Source organism: Chelonia mydas, chromosome 3 (genome assembly GCF_015237465.2).
Source record: "Chelonia mydas isolate rCheMyd1 chromosome 3, rCheMyd1.pri.v2, whole genome shotgun sequence".
NCBI classification, from domain to species: domain Eukaryota; kingdom Metazoa; phylum Chordata; order Testudines; family Cheloniidae; genus Chelonia; species Chelonia mydas.
Window position 1 is genome coordinate 134,490,681 of NC_057851.1, and position 14,574 is coordinate 134,505,254.

Consider the following 14,574-nt stretch of genomic DNA (forward strand, 5'->3'; position numbering starts at 1 on the left):
TAGTGCCCAGCTGAAAATGTTTTTCAAGAGAGGGACTGAAACCATAAAAAGGAGGGACAAACAGCCCAAGGCACCCCCCACCCCCTGCCCATCACAATCACCACACCTGAAGCAGCAAAGGAAGCATTCATTGGACTCTGGGGGAGGGGTCCTAATCTATAGGGTTTGGTCAGTAAAACTGCTGAAAGCATATGGTGAGAAACTTTTTGCTTAAATCTGATATAGTTTGTTAGGTATTAGTCATACCTGGTATGGCCGTTCTTATGTTATGTACTTGTAGACTCACTCAATCTCTCTTCATAGTTAATAAACATATTTTACTGTTTTATCTAATCCAGTGTGTTTAAACTGAAGTGTCTAAATAATTATTTGAGATCATAAACTGGCATATTATTCCCTTTAAGGAATAACAGACTTAACATATTTTTGTACTGTCTAGGAGAGGGCTGGGCAGTACATAACATACGTTTCTGGGGGGAAATCTGGGACTCAGGGGCGGAAGGGTGTTGGGGGTCACGCTACAGTATAACCGAAGCTGATGAGAGCCAGGGTGTAGCTGGCAGACTGCAGTTCACACAGACACTCCAGGTGTGGTTTGCACACTGGAAGGCTGTTGGTGATCGGCCCAGGTGGGAGCCACTTCAGCAAGGCATTATAAGGAACCCAAGGTTGCAGGGCAGGGGTGACAGCTGCTCATTAGTCTGGCTTGTACCCTGGTATGATAATACTACTAGTTTGGTATTTGATTCCGAAATGTAATAGACAATCTTGAACTTCACCAAATTATCTATTTCATAAGGCATTAATTGCTGAGCCAACTGCTGCAGAGCATTGAATGAATATACTAGGGCTATATCCTCCTTTCCTTAGCCTCCTGAGTAAACCCACTGGTAACAATTTGTTCCTGCATCGTCTAGTAATTAGCTAGAGCTGCAATACCTGGCTAGATCACCTTCAAGGATCACAGGAGAGACAACTACATTCTCTCCAGATAACTTACTTTGTTAAACACCATGGTAAGCAGAACGGCAGCTTTATCTCGGCTTGATGCATAGTGACCTTTTCTGCCCTTTGAGCACTCTGACACTGGTCACACATATCATGCCCACTTCTAACATAGCTCCCTTCTTTGTGAACCTCACGTCCCTATGTCTCTATAGTCTTCGATGAACACTTTCAGACAATTGAGCCATGCAATAATGGGGGGGGGGGATCAACACTTCAGCCTAAAAGCAGCTTTTATTCTTCATGTCTCCTGGTCCTGCCTCTGTGCACGGGATTGGACTAGATGACCTCTCGAGGTCCCTTTCAGCCCTACATTTCAGTGGTTCTGTGTTATGTATTATATGGTGAATGGGGAAGAATGACTGCTTCGTGCTGCCCCAGAGATGGCTGGATTTTGGTGAGCCTCATTTGTGTAGTTGATGAAGTCCTGTAGCATCATTCATCTCTAAAGATCCTGGCAAGATTAGTTTAGAGTAACTCTAATGTCCCTTAATTAAAATCACTTTGATTTCATATAACTTATAACCAGGCTGATGGGAATTTAAAAGCATAAAAAGGAAGTTTGTCAAGTACTCTTGAGCTTTTAGGGGGGTTCTTAGGGGGGTTCTCTAGGATCCCTGCAATTTCACGTCCTCCCCCCTTAAAAACCCAGCAGATTAATAACCTTTGATCAGCAAATGCTGGACATGTCTGAGGATGATGCAAGATGGTCTTGCCTCTCTCTTATCCTCGCAAGCTACCACCATTGCCAATACTTGAGATGAGTCAGGGTCTGGGATACACACAGGAGCCATAGCACTGTGGGTGCTCTTTTAAGCAAATCGGAAAAAGTGTATCAGTTTCAGTGCTAGATGACCAGCCCTGTTGACATGCAGACAGAGACATCACTTTCTCCTTAGCTTAAGCAAATGTTCTAGAGATGTTTAAAATAAATAGAGACAGGCCCTGCAACTTTGGTGGAAACAGCTTGAAGTAAAAAGTTTGCTAATTTCAGATACATTTGAGTTGAAGCAGTCACCCTTCTCCTTTCTCCCATTCCTCCCCAGTGTTTTTTAATGTTTTTTTTGTGTGTGTCCTTTTTCACAGGGCAGAGCCTACTGGCATTTTATCACGAGGGATGCATGCACATAAGTTGCAAGGGCAGTTGGAGCATGTCAGTGTGTCAGGAGAAGTCCTTTAATATATAACTAGAACTGCAAAGTTACTATGAATAACTGTCCCTATGGCAATTACCACTAGTCACCTCTTAAAGTCCACAGTAAACGTGCTTGCATTTGCCTGCTGTCAATGCTTGTCGTGTACGAGTTCCTGCACGTATGTAAATACACAGCAGCGGCACTACGTCTCTCAGCAGTGCTTGTGGCACATTGTGTTCAGGTTACTCCTGTGAAACGGTTGCTTGCGTAATCTCCCCGGCTCACTGCCACAGGATGGAGAACGAATCAAGGTGAGGCAGGGGGAGGGAGGCAAGAAAGATTTATGAATGCTGTTCTGCTGTTGTCTGAGCTTCTGCTGTCTCATTTAAATCACTGTACTCCCTCCACATGATACGGAGATTGGAGACAGAGCAAGCAAGGAGCCTGCACAAAAGTATTTGATTTTCATTCATTCCTATTACTAAATTACTGTAAAAAGCTTTGGGAAGGATGTGATATAAAACTAAATTCTCTCCTAGGGGCAGTATTAGGACTTATAAAGCAACTGACTCTAAGGGGAGATGCAGAACCAACTTGATTCAGGTCTTGGAGGCATTTTGTGAACTTAGGTACACACAACGCCTCCTGGAGCTCTAAGGGGAGGGGAGGAGCAGCACCCTTTTATAGTCCAGGGTTGTGTGCCAATGGGTTGCCACCATGCCTAGCCACATCCTCTCTGGGTTACGTAGTGCTGTTGATGGCACACCCACACCTTGTTAAGCTCTGGTCTAGCAAAACACTTAATGTTGTCAAGGCTTTGCTGGAATGGGGCTGTGGAGCTGAAGCACCAGGATGCTGGCTGTCTCTGTGTAAGTGCTCGGGGTTGAGAAGCATTACTTTTCAATGGCCTTTGTGCTGCACTAGCGAAAATATGTGCTCCTTCATGGGGATATGCATTGTAACCAATGGTCACTTCCTTGGCAAATGTGTCCCTAAACATCTCCAACAGTGTGCCTTGCTGTGCTTTCTGGCTTTCACTAGATCTGATTTGTCATCTGGTTTTAAATTTTGTCTTCCTCTAGAAGAACCCTTGTCTTTATGCCACGCTGGTACTCAAGCTGTGTGCTGTGATCCTTTTCCCTCTGGTGACCATAGTGAAGCACCTCATACGAGCTCTTTGTCCAGTCACATATGGATTTGCATGATTTAATATTCAGACTCCGAAATATCAGGTTTCCAGAGTTAACATATGGTTTGGAAAGAGAATAGTCTTGCAGGGCTTGCCTTTTCTTTGCTTTCATTTTCTGACTTGTTAGCATAAAGCTGAAAGTAGATAATACCTCAGACTCAGCCGGCAGACATAAAGCAACTTAGGTTTTCCCAACAAGTATGAAGATTGTCTTCCCTTCATCCAGAGGAGTCATAGAGTTTTTGTTTGTTCTTTAAGGCCAGAAAGGATCATTAGTTTATCTAGTCTGACATCTGTCTGTATAACACAGGATGGAAATTGCACCTTCACTTTCCAGTACTCCCATTTACAATTTAATTTGAGGAGTTCATGGGAATACCAGGCCCACCTGTCTTCAGTTTGATTTTATCTATTCTACAGCCTTTGGCACAGACATACATGAAACTGGAGTTTCTGAAAAGGTTTTATACCTTTTTCTCTTTATTATCTGCAGCAGATTTCTTTTCAAGTCTCTACTGTGATTCCCTAACTTACTGCTCTTGGATGATTAAGTTCTTCAGTTATTCCAGTTGTTTCTTGTGGTATTCTTGTGATTCCACTACTTTTCCACACAATGCTGGAAATTCTTCCTGCAGAATTGCCTTAACTTCTAACACTTTCATTCCCATTTTGACTTTCCATTTTTGCTGATCCAGTTGAGTCAGCTTCATAAATTTTTCCACTCACACAAATTTCCTGTTGCAAGTCTTCTCTCTGACTTGCTATTTCCCTCTACTGCTCTTCCTCAAAGCTTTCGAAGTTGCATGTGTTTACCAAAACCCCAAGTAGATAACCTGAAATGTTAGACTGGTCTTCATCTAACTTTCCAATTTCTGTAGTCTTCTTGAGGGGAGAGTTAAGTAAATACAATTGACATGGTCCTCTGGCCTCTATACTATCTCGGAGAAATATATGTCTGAATGAAAAATTCTTTACATCAACACACTCTTCCTCAAAACAAATTAAATCTTCAGTTGACATTTCCTTTATACCTGCATTTCCCAAGTAGGCTTCTGTATAACCATTCATGATGTCTGATGTAACCAGCACAATTTTAAAACACAACCAGGTTCTGACCCTCCCCCGTTCTATAATTGCTCCAGAAACCTTGGAATTCTATAAGAATTGGTTTGTTTGTTTTTTCTTCAGGCACCAATTAGATTGTTTAGTGATGCAGGAAATTTCTAATGACCTTCAGGTCCATCCCCAGGACAGGAGAATTCCATTCTACCTTCTGATCTTGTATAACCTTGAATATTTTCAGTCTCAGCATATATTACTGCCTACTTTTATTTTACTATCAAATACACCAGGTTCTAAATTCCGGCTGCCTTTTCTTTTTAGCAATGTTTTCCAAACCAAGAGACCCTCTAAATTTGAAAAATAAAATAAAAAACTCCCTTAATACTTTTATAATGTTAAAAATACTGAATAGTTCTTCTTAACTGAATGTATAAGCAGTTAGCTTTTGAAGAAATGCTTACTGTCACTTGTGATGCACTTCTTTTTAGATGCTGAGTTTATCATGGGTGAAGACTGTTTCTAACTGAATCAGGGTTCTCTTATAGTATAGAGCTGCTGCCTACACATTGTACCCAGAAAACACCACATGGTGCCAAAACATTTAAAAACAAACTTTCAAAAGAAGCAAGTAGTATGATATGGTGCTTGAACTGAGGGTGTCGAGACTCCTGGATTCTACATCAGACTCTTAACGCCAACATGCTATGTAGCCTTAAGGAAGTCACTTAAATTCTCTGGCCCAGATGCTCAAAGGTATTTAGGTTCATAACTTCTATTGAAATACCTTTTTGAGGATAGGAGTCTCTGTGCAGAAGTTTATCAAGCTGCAAAATGGAAAGAATACTTACTGTGCTTCCTCACAGAGGTGTTGAGAGGCTTAAATTGTTAAGTAATCAGGTTTTCAGACTGAAGGTGCTCTAGTGCAGAATCTAGAGACATTTTAAACTTTATCTAATAGTAAGTTTGTAAAAGTAGCATTTCCAACAACTGTCTTAAGTCTTCAAAGGGCATCATATTTAGAGCAGTTTTAATAAAGGTGCTAATTCTTCTGAGTCATCCATAATAAATTTGATCCTAACTGCTTTTCCTTGTGAAGTTGACAGATGTCATGTTTTTGTTTTTCTAAATGTTCTTCCTGTCAGATTTGATTTCTTGACACCAGGAGAGATGAACTAAAGAGCAATTACTTTAGAGCTCATACTGACTTTAATGAAAGTTTAATCTGCCCTCTCCCTATAAGTCAAAGAAGTTTCTAAATTAATAACATCCTGGGGATGGTGAATTTGAGTTTCACATAAAATGATGGTTTGGGTCACTTCTGAGGTAATACTGGCTGCAAGTAATTTCCTTATAATTTATTGATGACCTCAGTATGTAGCATGTCATTAAAAGCTTTACAAAATTATATCCCTACAGTGAGCAGAAAGAGATCAAGAAAAAATGCTTTATGTCTAATCTGTTGTATGTATTTATAGGGTGCCTATGTGTAGTATCTAATATAATAGTCAGAAAAGCATTTGGAAATGAGCTCTACTCTTGTTGTCCTAGATATTTGTGCCTTTAACTCTGTTGGTTTCTTTTTTTCTTGGTGTTTCTGTTCCTATCATGAGCTTATGCTTATGAGTGGCTTCCACAAGTTTCAGGGCACTGTCCTTTTGCAATAGTCAAGTCAATGTGCGAACAGTGCCTTTTTAGGTCCTTCTTTCCGGTTGCAGAGATAAGATCCCTTGGGGTTGCATGTATGTAATGCAACAATACCCTTAATCTAGCTGCTAAATGCATCTTTGTTTTTTGAATCCCTCTGACCCACCCTCCCTAAAATGTGCAGCTCTATCCTGGAGATCCACTGGAGAATCTTAACTTGAATGGGAGTTCCCAAAAGTTGCATTTTCTTCTTACCATATGTCACAGGATTACTGGACCCTTTCAGGGGACATGGACCCAGCCCCACCTGTGACTGATCAGTTACCTCCAAGCTCAGGTTATGGGTCAGGTGATAGTCTGATGAGCCCTAGGTCTTATAAAGCCAGCAATAGTTCTGCTGACCTGGAGAGTTGTAGAGAAGCTCTGGCGTGCTGGAAATAGGGTGCTGCCACACTCCCTGGCTTGAAGTAGTAACAGTAAACACATGGTTTCCATCATTAGCACCCCCACTATAAAAATTGTTCCAGCACCCCCGCTTGCATTAGTTCTTGGATTAGGGCAAGGACCTGGAGAGGCTGAGAGAGAAGAAGAGAAAGCCTTTGTGAATTGTAGCCCCTGGGGGCAGAGGCAATAATTATGCCTAAGATTTGGTCCAATCAATAAATTGTGACCTAAGGCAAGGGCACGGAAACAGACTACATGGCATAGAATTGCTCCCTCCTGGACTGGTGCAGCAGCCCCATAGCTTACACTATATCTATCCCTGCAGCTGCTCATGGCTCTGTTGCAGCTTCACCGAAGCCTGCAGATATCTAAACTCTATATGTTTCTATAGCTGTGGATGTGGCTGCCCTATTTTTCAAGGTGTCTTACATTATCATGTTTTGATACAAGATTTGAGGAGCCATTTAAGCACGTACTGTATAGCATAAGTGTAAAACATTTTAATATACAAAATAAACATGGCCCTGCTGAGACGCTCCCTTTTGGGGAAAGACTAAATTAAACCTGTCTCTGGCACATTTATTTGGAAGACCTTCATGCTCTTCACCTCTGAGCTCCTCAGAAATCATTGATTTAGTCTCAGTATTTCTGTGAGGTAGGAAAGTATCATTATCCTCATTTTACAGATCCAGGCATAGAGGTGAAGTGAGTTGCTTAAGGTCACACAGGAAATTTGTGGGAGAACGGGAAACAGAACACACTTTTCCCAAGTCCCAGTCCAGAGCTTTAGCCACAAGATCACATTCTTTCTCATGTAATAGATGTAACTGCTCCTACCAAATGAAGACAATCCTCAGAATGATTTTGTTTTGCATGCATGTCATCACCTTCCCCCTGTGTTTCTTTCTAAATTGTGGGAGTTTTGTGTGAGTGCGCTCGGAAAATAAGACACAGAGACTTCTATAACTTGAAACACTTCAAGAGAGTTGAGGAAGGGGCTGCCCAGCACTGACCACAGTGTTGCAAATCCCAGAATGCAGATGACAGCATGGCTATGGTCTCTCTCTCCCTTATGTACAGACTGGTTAGCAGTATATATGCCAACAGTATAGATGTAGCAACGGTGAATATGTGCACTCCCCCCTCGTGCTTCTAGGGTATTATATCTGCCCCTGCAGTGTGGAGTTACAATGCCCTCAGCACCCCCAGACAGATACGGCTGTTCCTTCCTTCCCCACTCCAAGCATGAGGCATATATTCACATATTTCAAGGCTAGAAGGGACCAATATGATCACCCGACCTCCTCAATAATACAGGACACAAACTTTCACCCAGTGTAGTATTTAAAAATCATGAGTCCCTTCCACCCAGCACCCTCCCAATAATAAGATTGTCTTAAAGTTCATGAGGTGTGCTTTTTTCAAAAAATAAATAAAACAAATCTCAGGTTCTCTTTGTTAGCCTGCTAGAGCCTTTAGGGTGCACTGCTTCACATTTTCAAGCTTTTCTTTGTAAACCTGAAGGCTAGAAACTTTTTTTAAAAATGAAAGTTAAGATGCCCATGCAGGCTCTTGACTCTAGCAGATGGGGCTTTAAGAAAGCCACCAAATACTGAGAGACTCTCAGTTAAATTGTGAGCATTGGCAGAACTACAGTGGTTCCATGGTTCTGGCTCATAGACCCATCTATGTGTGGTGGTGTCCTTGGGCCCATGAATGTGGATTATTTCACTCCATTTATGCAGAGAATATTAACTATTGATCATTGATGGAGAGGGGCCACAACTGAAGACCTTTGAGGTGAGATGTGTTTGTGTGTATAAAATAGATGCATTGGACGTAGCTTCAAATATCCATTAAATTTTTTTTTTGGACATCTGGAATATGAAATGTGTTTTCTGCAGGTGAGGTGCCGTTTCCTTTGCTGACTGAGCTCTGATAATCTGAGCTCTGATAATCTGAATTCCTCTGGTTCCCATGGGATTCTATATAGGGTGGGAGATCAAGCAGTCACAGGTATTGCGCAACGGATGTGAGATTAAAAGACCTCAAAAAGGCATTAGGCAGCCATCTGGCTCACAACATACAGCAGGAACTCCAGGATCCTAATCAGATTATTTCTATTTTTGGCACAAGCAGAGTCCCCTGGAATTTCTGGGACTCAGTAAATGGAAAAGATAAAAAGTAATATTTACTTCTAACTTTGCCCTCTGGTGCCAATGAGATTTTACAAATAGAAGGTATTTAAAATGAAGGTCTTAAAAAAAAATCTGTTAACTGCTGAGTAATCGGTGTGCTTTTTACTGCTGTATTGAAAGGACTGCTGAATACAGAGTATTTCATTCAAAAACCCTAAATCACTTGGTCACACTACAGAGCCATCGCAACCTTTTCTTCCAGTGGAAAGATAAGAGTTAACGCCTCTTGTGTATATTTAAACAATAGACACATCACCCTGCCATGGGTCAAAGGTCAAAGCTGGGTGCACCTAGTATAATCTAATGATGCTTTTTAATTACGCCATGTAACTTGCACATACATGAAAAGATTACCATAGTTTGGCTGTTGAAGGAGACTAGGCATGTATCTGTGCCTGAAGTTGCTAGTGATGGTAGAATAACTTCTAATGGTATAAGATGTCTGTTTTATTGGGAAATCCTTTGTGCTCAAACATGGAATTATGGCATAACATGGTAGTACTGAGAGCAGTGTGTGTGGACCTCTGGGGGCTACTGCAGTGAGAGGGATGTGTGTGGGGGCAGGGTGTATTTAAGTGCTCTGTCTTAAATCACTTTTGTTCATTCTTTTCCTGTTGGATTCATTTATGTAAATAAACCTTACTGACTATAGTTAAAGTACTGTATACCTGGTCTGTCATTGGAGAACCTGGCCACAATGTTGAAAATACTGTCATCTAGTCTCTGGGTTTTTTTTATCAGCACGTATATGAGAAGGGTAAAGTAGAGGAAAGTCGAGGTAATCTTGTTAAGGCAGTAGACTAAGACTCAGGTGTGGGACACATTGAGAATTTTCATTCAAAAACCACATATTCCTCGAAACTGAAACTTCATGAAACCAGCTCAGTTTTGATGAATCTCCCAACTCAGTTCCCCCTCCCCCCAAAAAATTATCAATGTTTTTAGTTTCGACACTTTCAAACAAAAAACCTGGTTTCCCAGTTCAAAACCACTTTGTTTCAAAATGTACGCTAATTAGACTAAAACATCGATTAAAAAAGAGGCCAGCATCACAAGACATTTCAAAAGTACCAAAATGAAACATTTAGATTGATCCAAACCGATAAACCAAAAACCCCAATTTTTTTTGTATGGAAAATTTTTGAGATTTCAATTTTTTGTACCAAACTGAGCCAGGAAAGTTTGAACTCAAACATTTTTGTGGGATGGGAAAACCATTTCCCATCCAGTGCTTATCATGAGATTAAGATCCTAGCTCCGTCACAGTCTGCTTCTGAGACATTGGACAATTCCATCTCTGTGCTCAGTTTACCCTCTATAAAATGGGATACAGCTGCTCTTTTGGTCTCTCTTGTCTATTTAGATTGTAAATTCTTCAGGACAGGGACTGTCTCAGACTATGTGTTTGTGCATTACCTAATGCAGTGGGGCCCTGACCTTTGTTGGGGCTGCTAACTGCTACAGTAATACAAATTATTAATAGTTGGAAATATAATAGTGACACCCATGCACCTTTCTTTTTCCTCCAGGTTTTTAGAGTGTGGGATATACAGACCCTTTCGCTGCTGCAGATCTTCCACGATAGTCAGGGGAAACCTGCAGAAATGCAGATCTATGCCATGATATTTGACAATAACCATGGCACGCTTATTACAGGTGTGTAGACATAATTAGTGAATGAGAAACATATTCCCCCTCATTTTAATTTTTGATTTTCCATATTCTGAAACATCGCTGAAGAAGGTGACGGCAGCATGGCCTGACAGTAGAGAAAGTTAGATACGGGGGATGTACAGAAATCTAGGACATGACAGAAATTTTCTACACTTGGCTAATGAGGCATTTACAGATGAAGGCTTTTTGGCATCCCTCCATTTGATGTGGTGGAGGAGTTTCATTTTATATATAAAATCTGGTTTTCCTTTTAATTTGGAATATGCATGAGAGGCTTAAGATGACAGACACAGAAGATGATCTCTCTCAAGCCAAGTTTCCCAAATTTTTGAAAGCTGAGCCCCTCTTCAGGAAAATGAAACCAGTTACACCCTCTTTCAGCCCTGCCATCTGTTGTTGTTTATTTAAATCCCTTGAAAGGGATCTCTCCCCATCTCACTGTTCTTCAGAGAATGTTACAACCACAGTCAGTTCCCAAGACACTCGAGTTTAGAGTGTCTTGCCCTCCAGACTGCTGGGTTAAGAGCTCTGTAGGCAGGAGCCTGTCAGTCTGGGCGCCAGGAAAAGTGTGTTCTTACATGAGAACAAGAGCTTCCCTCATGGCCTACACTTTTCCTTTTAAAGGCTCCTGGCTGACATAATGGGGTCCAGCTGCCAGCCCCTCCCTTCTGGCCTGGCAGTTCGAACACACACTTTGTGAGGTGGCAGGTTCTCTTCCCACCTTCCAGGGAAGCTCCCTGCTTTTTCTGGGGGAAGATGTGAACAACTTATCTTAGAAACAGGGAAGAATGGAAGGCTGCCCATTTCAACATGTTCAGCTTTTTCATAAATTTATCTGGAAAAAGGGATAAACAGTGAGGTGGCCAAGTTTGCAGATGATACAAAAATCTGTGGAACTTGGTGCCAAGGGATGTTGTAAAGGCCAAAATTATAACTGGATTAAAAAAAGAACTTGATAATTTCATGGAGGATAGGTCCATCAATGGCTATTAGCCAAGATAATCAGGGATGCAACCCCTTGCTCTGGGTGTCCTTAGCCAGTGACTGCCAAATGCTGGGACTAGATGACAGGAGATGGATCACTTGATGATTGCCCTGGTCTGTTCATTCCCTTCAAAGCATCTGGCATTGGCCAGTGTCAGAAAACAGGATACTGGGCTAGATGGACCATTTACCTGACCCACTATGGCCGTTCTTATGTTCTTATTTAAATACTTGGTTCACTGTATCTTGAAGTTCGTCCTCACTGAAGTAAACCCTAGATTCCTGTATAATCTTTACCTTAACCTGCTAACATTTAAAAACTACAAACTGCCATGTCTTCACTAAGATTTTACCTTGCCTTAGTTAACATGAGGTAAGAACATACACTTTTTTTTCTTAGAAAAGATAAAGCCTTGGTGGTGACAGTTTCTCACTAACTCTATATATCTGAAAGTTTTGGTTGTTTTGTTGTTGTTGTTTTAAAGAAGACAATTGTATAGAAAACAGAACAGTGACCATGGAGTCAACACTATTTTCTGGGCACTCCACTGTCTCTTGGAAAGAAGAAACTTATTTAATATTTCTGAAACTTTGAAGTGACAGAGGACAGTGGAGATTCAGACAGCAGTCTTAGTGCTTCTGCAGAGATTGAAATTCACTGCTTAGATCTTCTGGACCTGTTCTGAAAGTGTTAGCTAAGAATCTGACAGAATGCTTGCCTCCCATTTTGCACCCAAACAACAATATTCTTAATGCACTATTGATCACTCTAATGAAGATCTATTTTCAGTTTTGTATATGGAAGAAAATAAATAGTTACGTCCCTTTGTTAAAAGGCTTCAGCTGAGTGATAACAAATTTTGGACTGTATTAAAGATGCCCAAATTAAGCTCTGTTACATGAGTATAAATCTAGAGTAATTCCAATGAAGTCACTGGGAGTTACATGGTATAAATCATAGATGAGTGGCATTTGGCCCAGTGTTTTTCTCCCAGCATGCACCCCATGTAGCTGAGTTGGGCGCTGGGCATCTTCACTGGTACAGGTATGTGAGGATTCCTCCCTTTCCCAGGCTGTGGAGCATTAGCAGACCTGATCTACGGTTGCTACTCAAGTCTCAGCATTAGCAATAGTTTGAACGCTGTGGCTGGGGTGAAAGTATTGGCCGCAGGGAAGAATCCCAATTTGCTGCAGCCCAGTGTTGCATGTCCTGTTTTTTTGTTTTTTTCTTTAAACCTCTACCGTAAGGAGTATTGTTCATATGGGGTGTAGGGGATGGGAAGAGAAGACTTAGTTTTTATCTTAAACCTGTGCAGAATTTGAGATGTAGAAAACTATTAAATGTCCATCTAGTCTATTGATTCCCATATTTTACATATATTTGGATGCCATAGTACTTGTCACTTGCCCAAGGTTGCATAGGTTATGAGTAGCAGCATTAGGGAATAGAACCTCAAACTGCTGACTCTAAACCCGAAGTTTTAACCACAAGCCCATGTTGCCAAATTAAACACCTATTGTGAAAGGGCTGACCCCATTTAGAGTGCACAGACTCTTCCTGCAGTTTGGCTTAGCTGGTAAATCAAACAATGACTCAGTAACATAAAGTGCAGCTGAGCTTCCTCCTAGGTTTGGCTATTTGTAGGGTTTCCCTCCAAAGGGAGGATACCACCACTTGTACCTCAACATTTGATATAACTGGACCCACCTACCAGTCTGATTTGTCAATTACCTTGAGCCTTCTTGAAGGGGGCTTACCACATGTGCCCAGGGTGATTCAACAGAAGCGCCCTACATTCCTGTAAAGGATGTTAGTCTGCCTGACCTTTCTGTTTAGTCTGGCATTTGATTGAGTCTCTTAAAGTTTGTGTCATCTTATTCTGAAGGCCAGTGAAATAGTTATATGTGAAAAGGGTCATTTAAAGTTTTAAATCCTATAGGATTTGCAGATACATAGTTGGATATTTCCTCAGCTGAGGATTTAGTGTGAGATGAATTGTCTCAACTCAGTCTCGCCAAACTGTTCTACAATCCATACAAGGACGATTATGACTAAACACTAAGCCCTGCTAGCGATTCTATGAAAAGGTAAAATGAATTCCTCCTCACTGCCAGAGAGGGCAAGAGACCCAAGTTATGCATAGGAGAACTAATCCTCACTGCCATCTACTTGACATGTATTTACATAGAAGGCTTCAGATTTTAATCCTCTGATGTCCATAAATCATTACAGATACAGATGTTTATGGATGAGTCCTACTGTCTAACATGCTCCATTTGCATATTTTGACAGATGCAAAGTGGTGCTTTCTCCAGTATTGTCCCATATGTCTGGAATCATACCCTGCACCTTACAGACACCTTCTCCTCCTACAAATCCACTGCTGAACCTAAGTCTTGTACCAGTTCAATTATGTTACAATAAATAAAATGGGAACTTGGATGTGTACACTGCACAAATAGGCGTGTGAGCTTATGCAGTTGAAAACTGACCCTTATTCAACCTTCTCTCATTTCCCTATGCCATGGTTCATTTTGACTGTAAATGCTCTGATCAAAGAGATGTAGGTTTTATTTGTCTGCAAAGTGCCATGCGCACCTACAGTGCTGCGTAAACCAAGGTATTGAAACGACAGCATAGCTTACAGACGGATTTGCTTTGTTCAATAGGAAGTGACTTCTGGGATTGCTTTACTCAGTGAGATTGCTATCAATCAGGATTGAGGAATCAATTTGTTCCTTCCTACACTGGCCCACTCTGGAACTATAAATCCCCTAGTTCCTATTGATCTGGGGGCTAGAGTTGCCTCTCCCATAAAAATTAGATAGTTGATTGTCTAAGGCAGCAAAATATTATAAATATTCCTATTTAGTGATTGTTGTGCTTGAGAGTGGTGACTATTTTCTACTTTTCTTCAGACAGCAGAAATTCTCTAGAACTAATACAGGCCAGAGGTATCTCTGTATTCTCTTGCATAATTCAAATCAAATACAATGGTTTATATAGAGTTGATCCATTTCCGCAAATGGCAGTTTGCACAGTCACATAAATGTTATGTATTAGCACCTCTCTTGCCATTTTCAGGGTCATCTGTCATTGATATTTATCCTCTAACCCGGATGATACAAGACACCAAACAGGTTCCACAAACACACGAAAGAAACATCAACGTACTGGCTTACAACAGGGCTTTTCATCAAGTTCTCACTGTCTGTGCCGAATCTATTGTGAAGGTGA

General features: G+C 41.1%; 1 protein-coding gene and 1 long non-coding RNA gene across 2 annotated transcripts in view; one reads left to right on the forward strand and one right to left on the reverse strand.

Annotated features, from left to right (window-relative positions):
- Positions 1 to 14,574, forward strand: part of WDR64 (WD repeat domain 64) — a 133,322-nt gene that overhangs the window by 68,252 nt on the left and 50,496 nt on the right. Inside the window, exons 11-12 of the mRNA XM_043543330.1 lie at positions 10,208 to 10,334; positions 14,422 to 14,570. Of these exons, the coding sequence (XP_043399265.1) occupies positions 10,208 to 10,334; positions 14,422 to 14,570 (276 nt within the window). The remainder of the gene's footprint in view (positions 1 to 10,207; positions 10,335 to 14,421; positions 14,571 to 14,574) is intronic.
- LOC114019056 overlaps positions 1 to 14,574 on the reverse strand; it is a 109,830-nt gene that overhangs the window by 28,868 nt on the left and 66,388 nt on the right. The gene's annotated exons all lie outside the window — the stretch shown is intronic.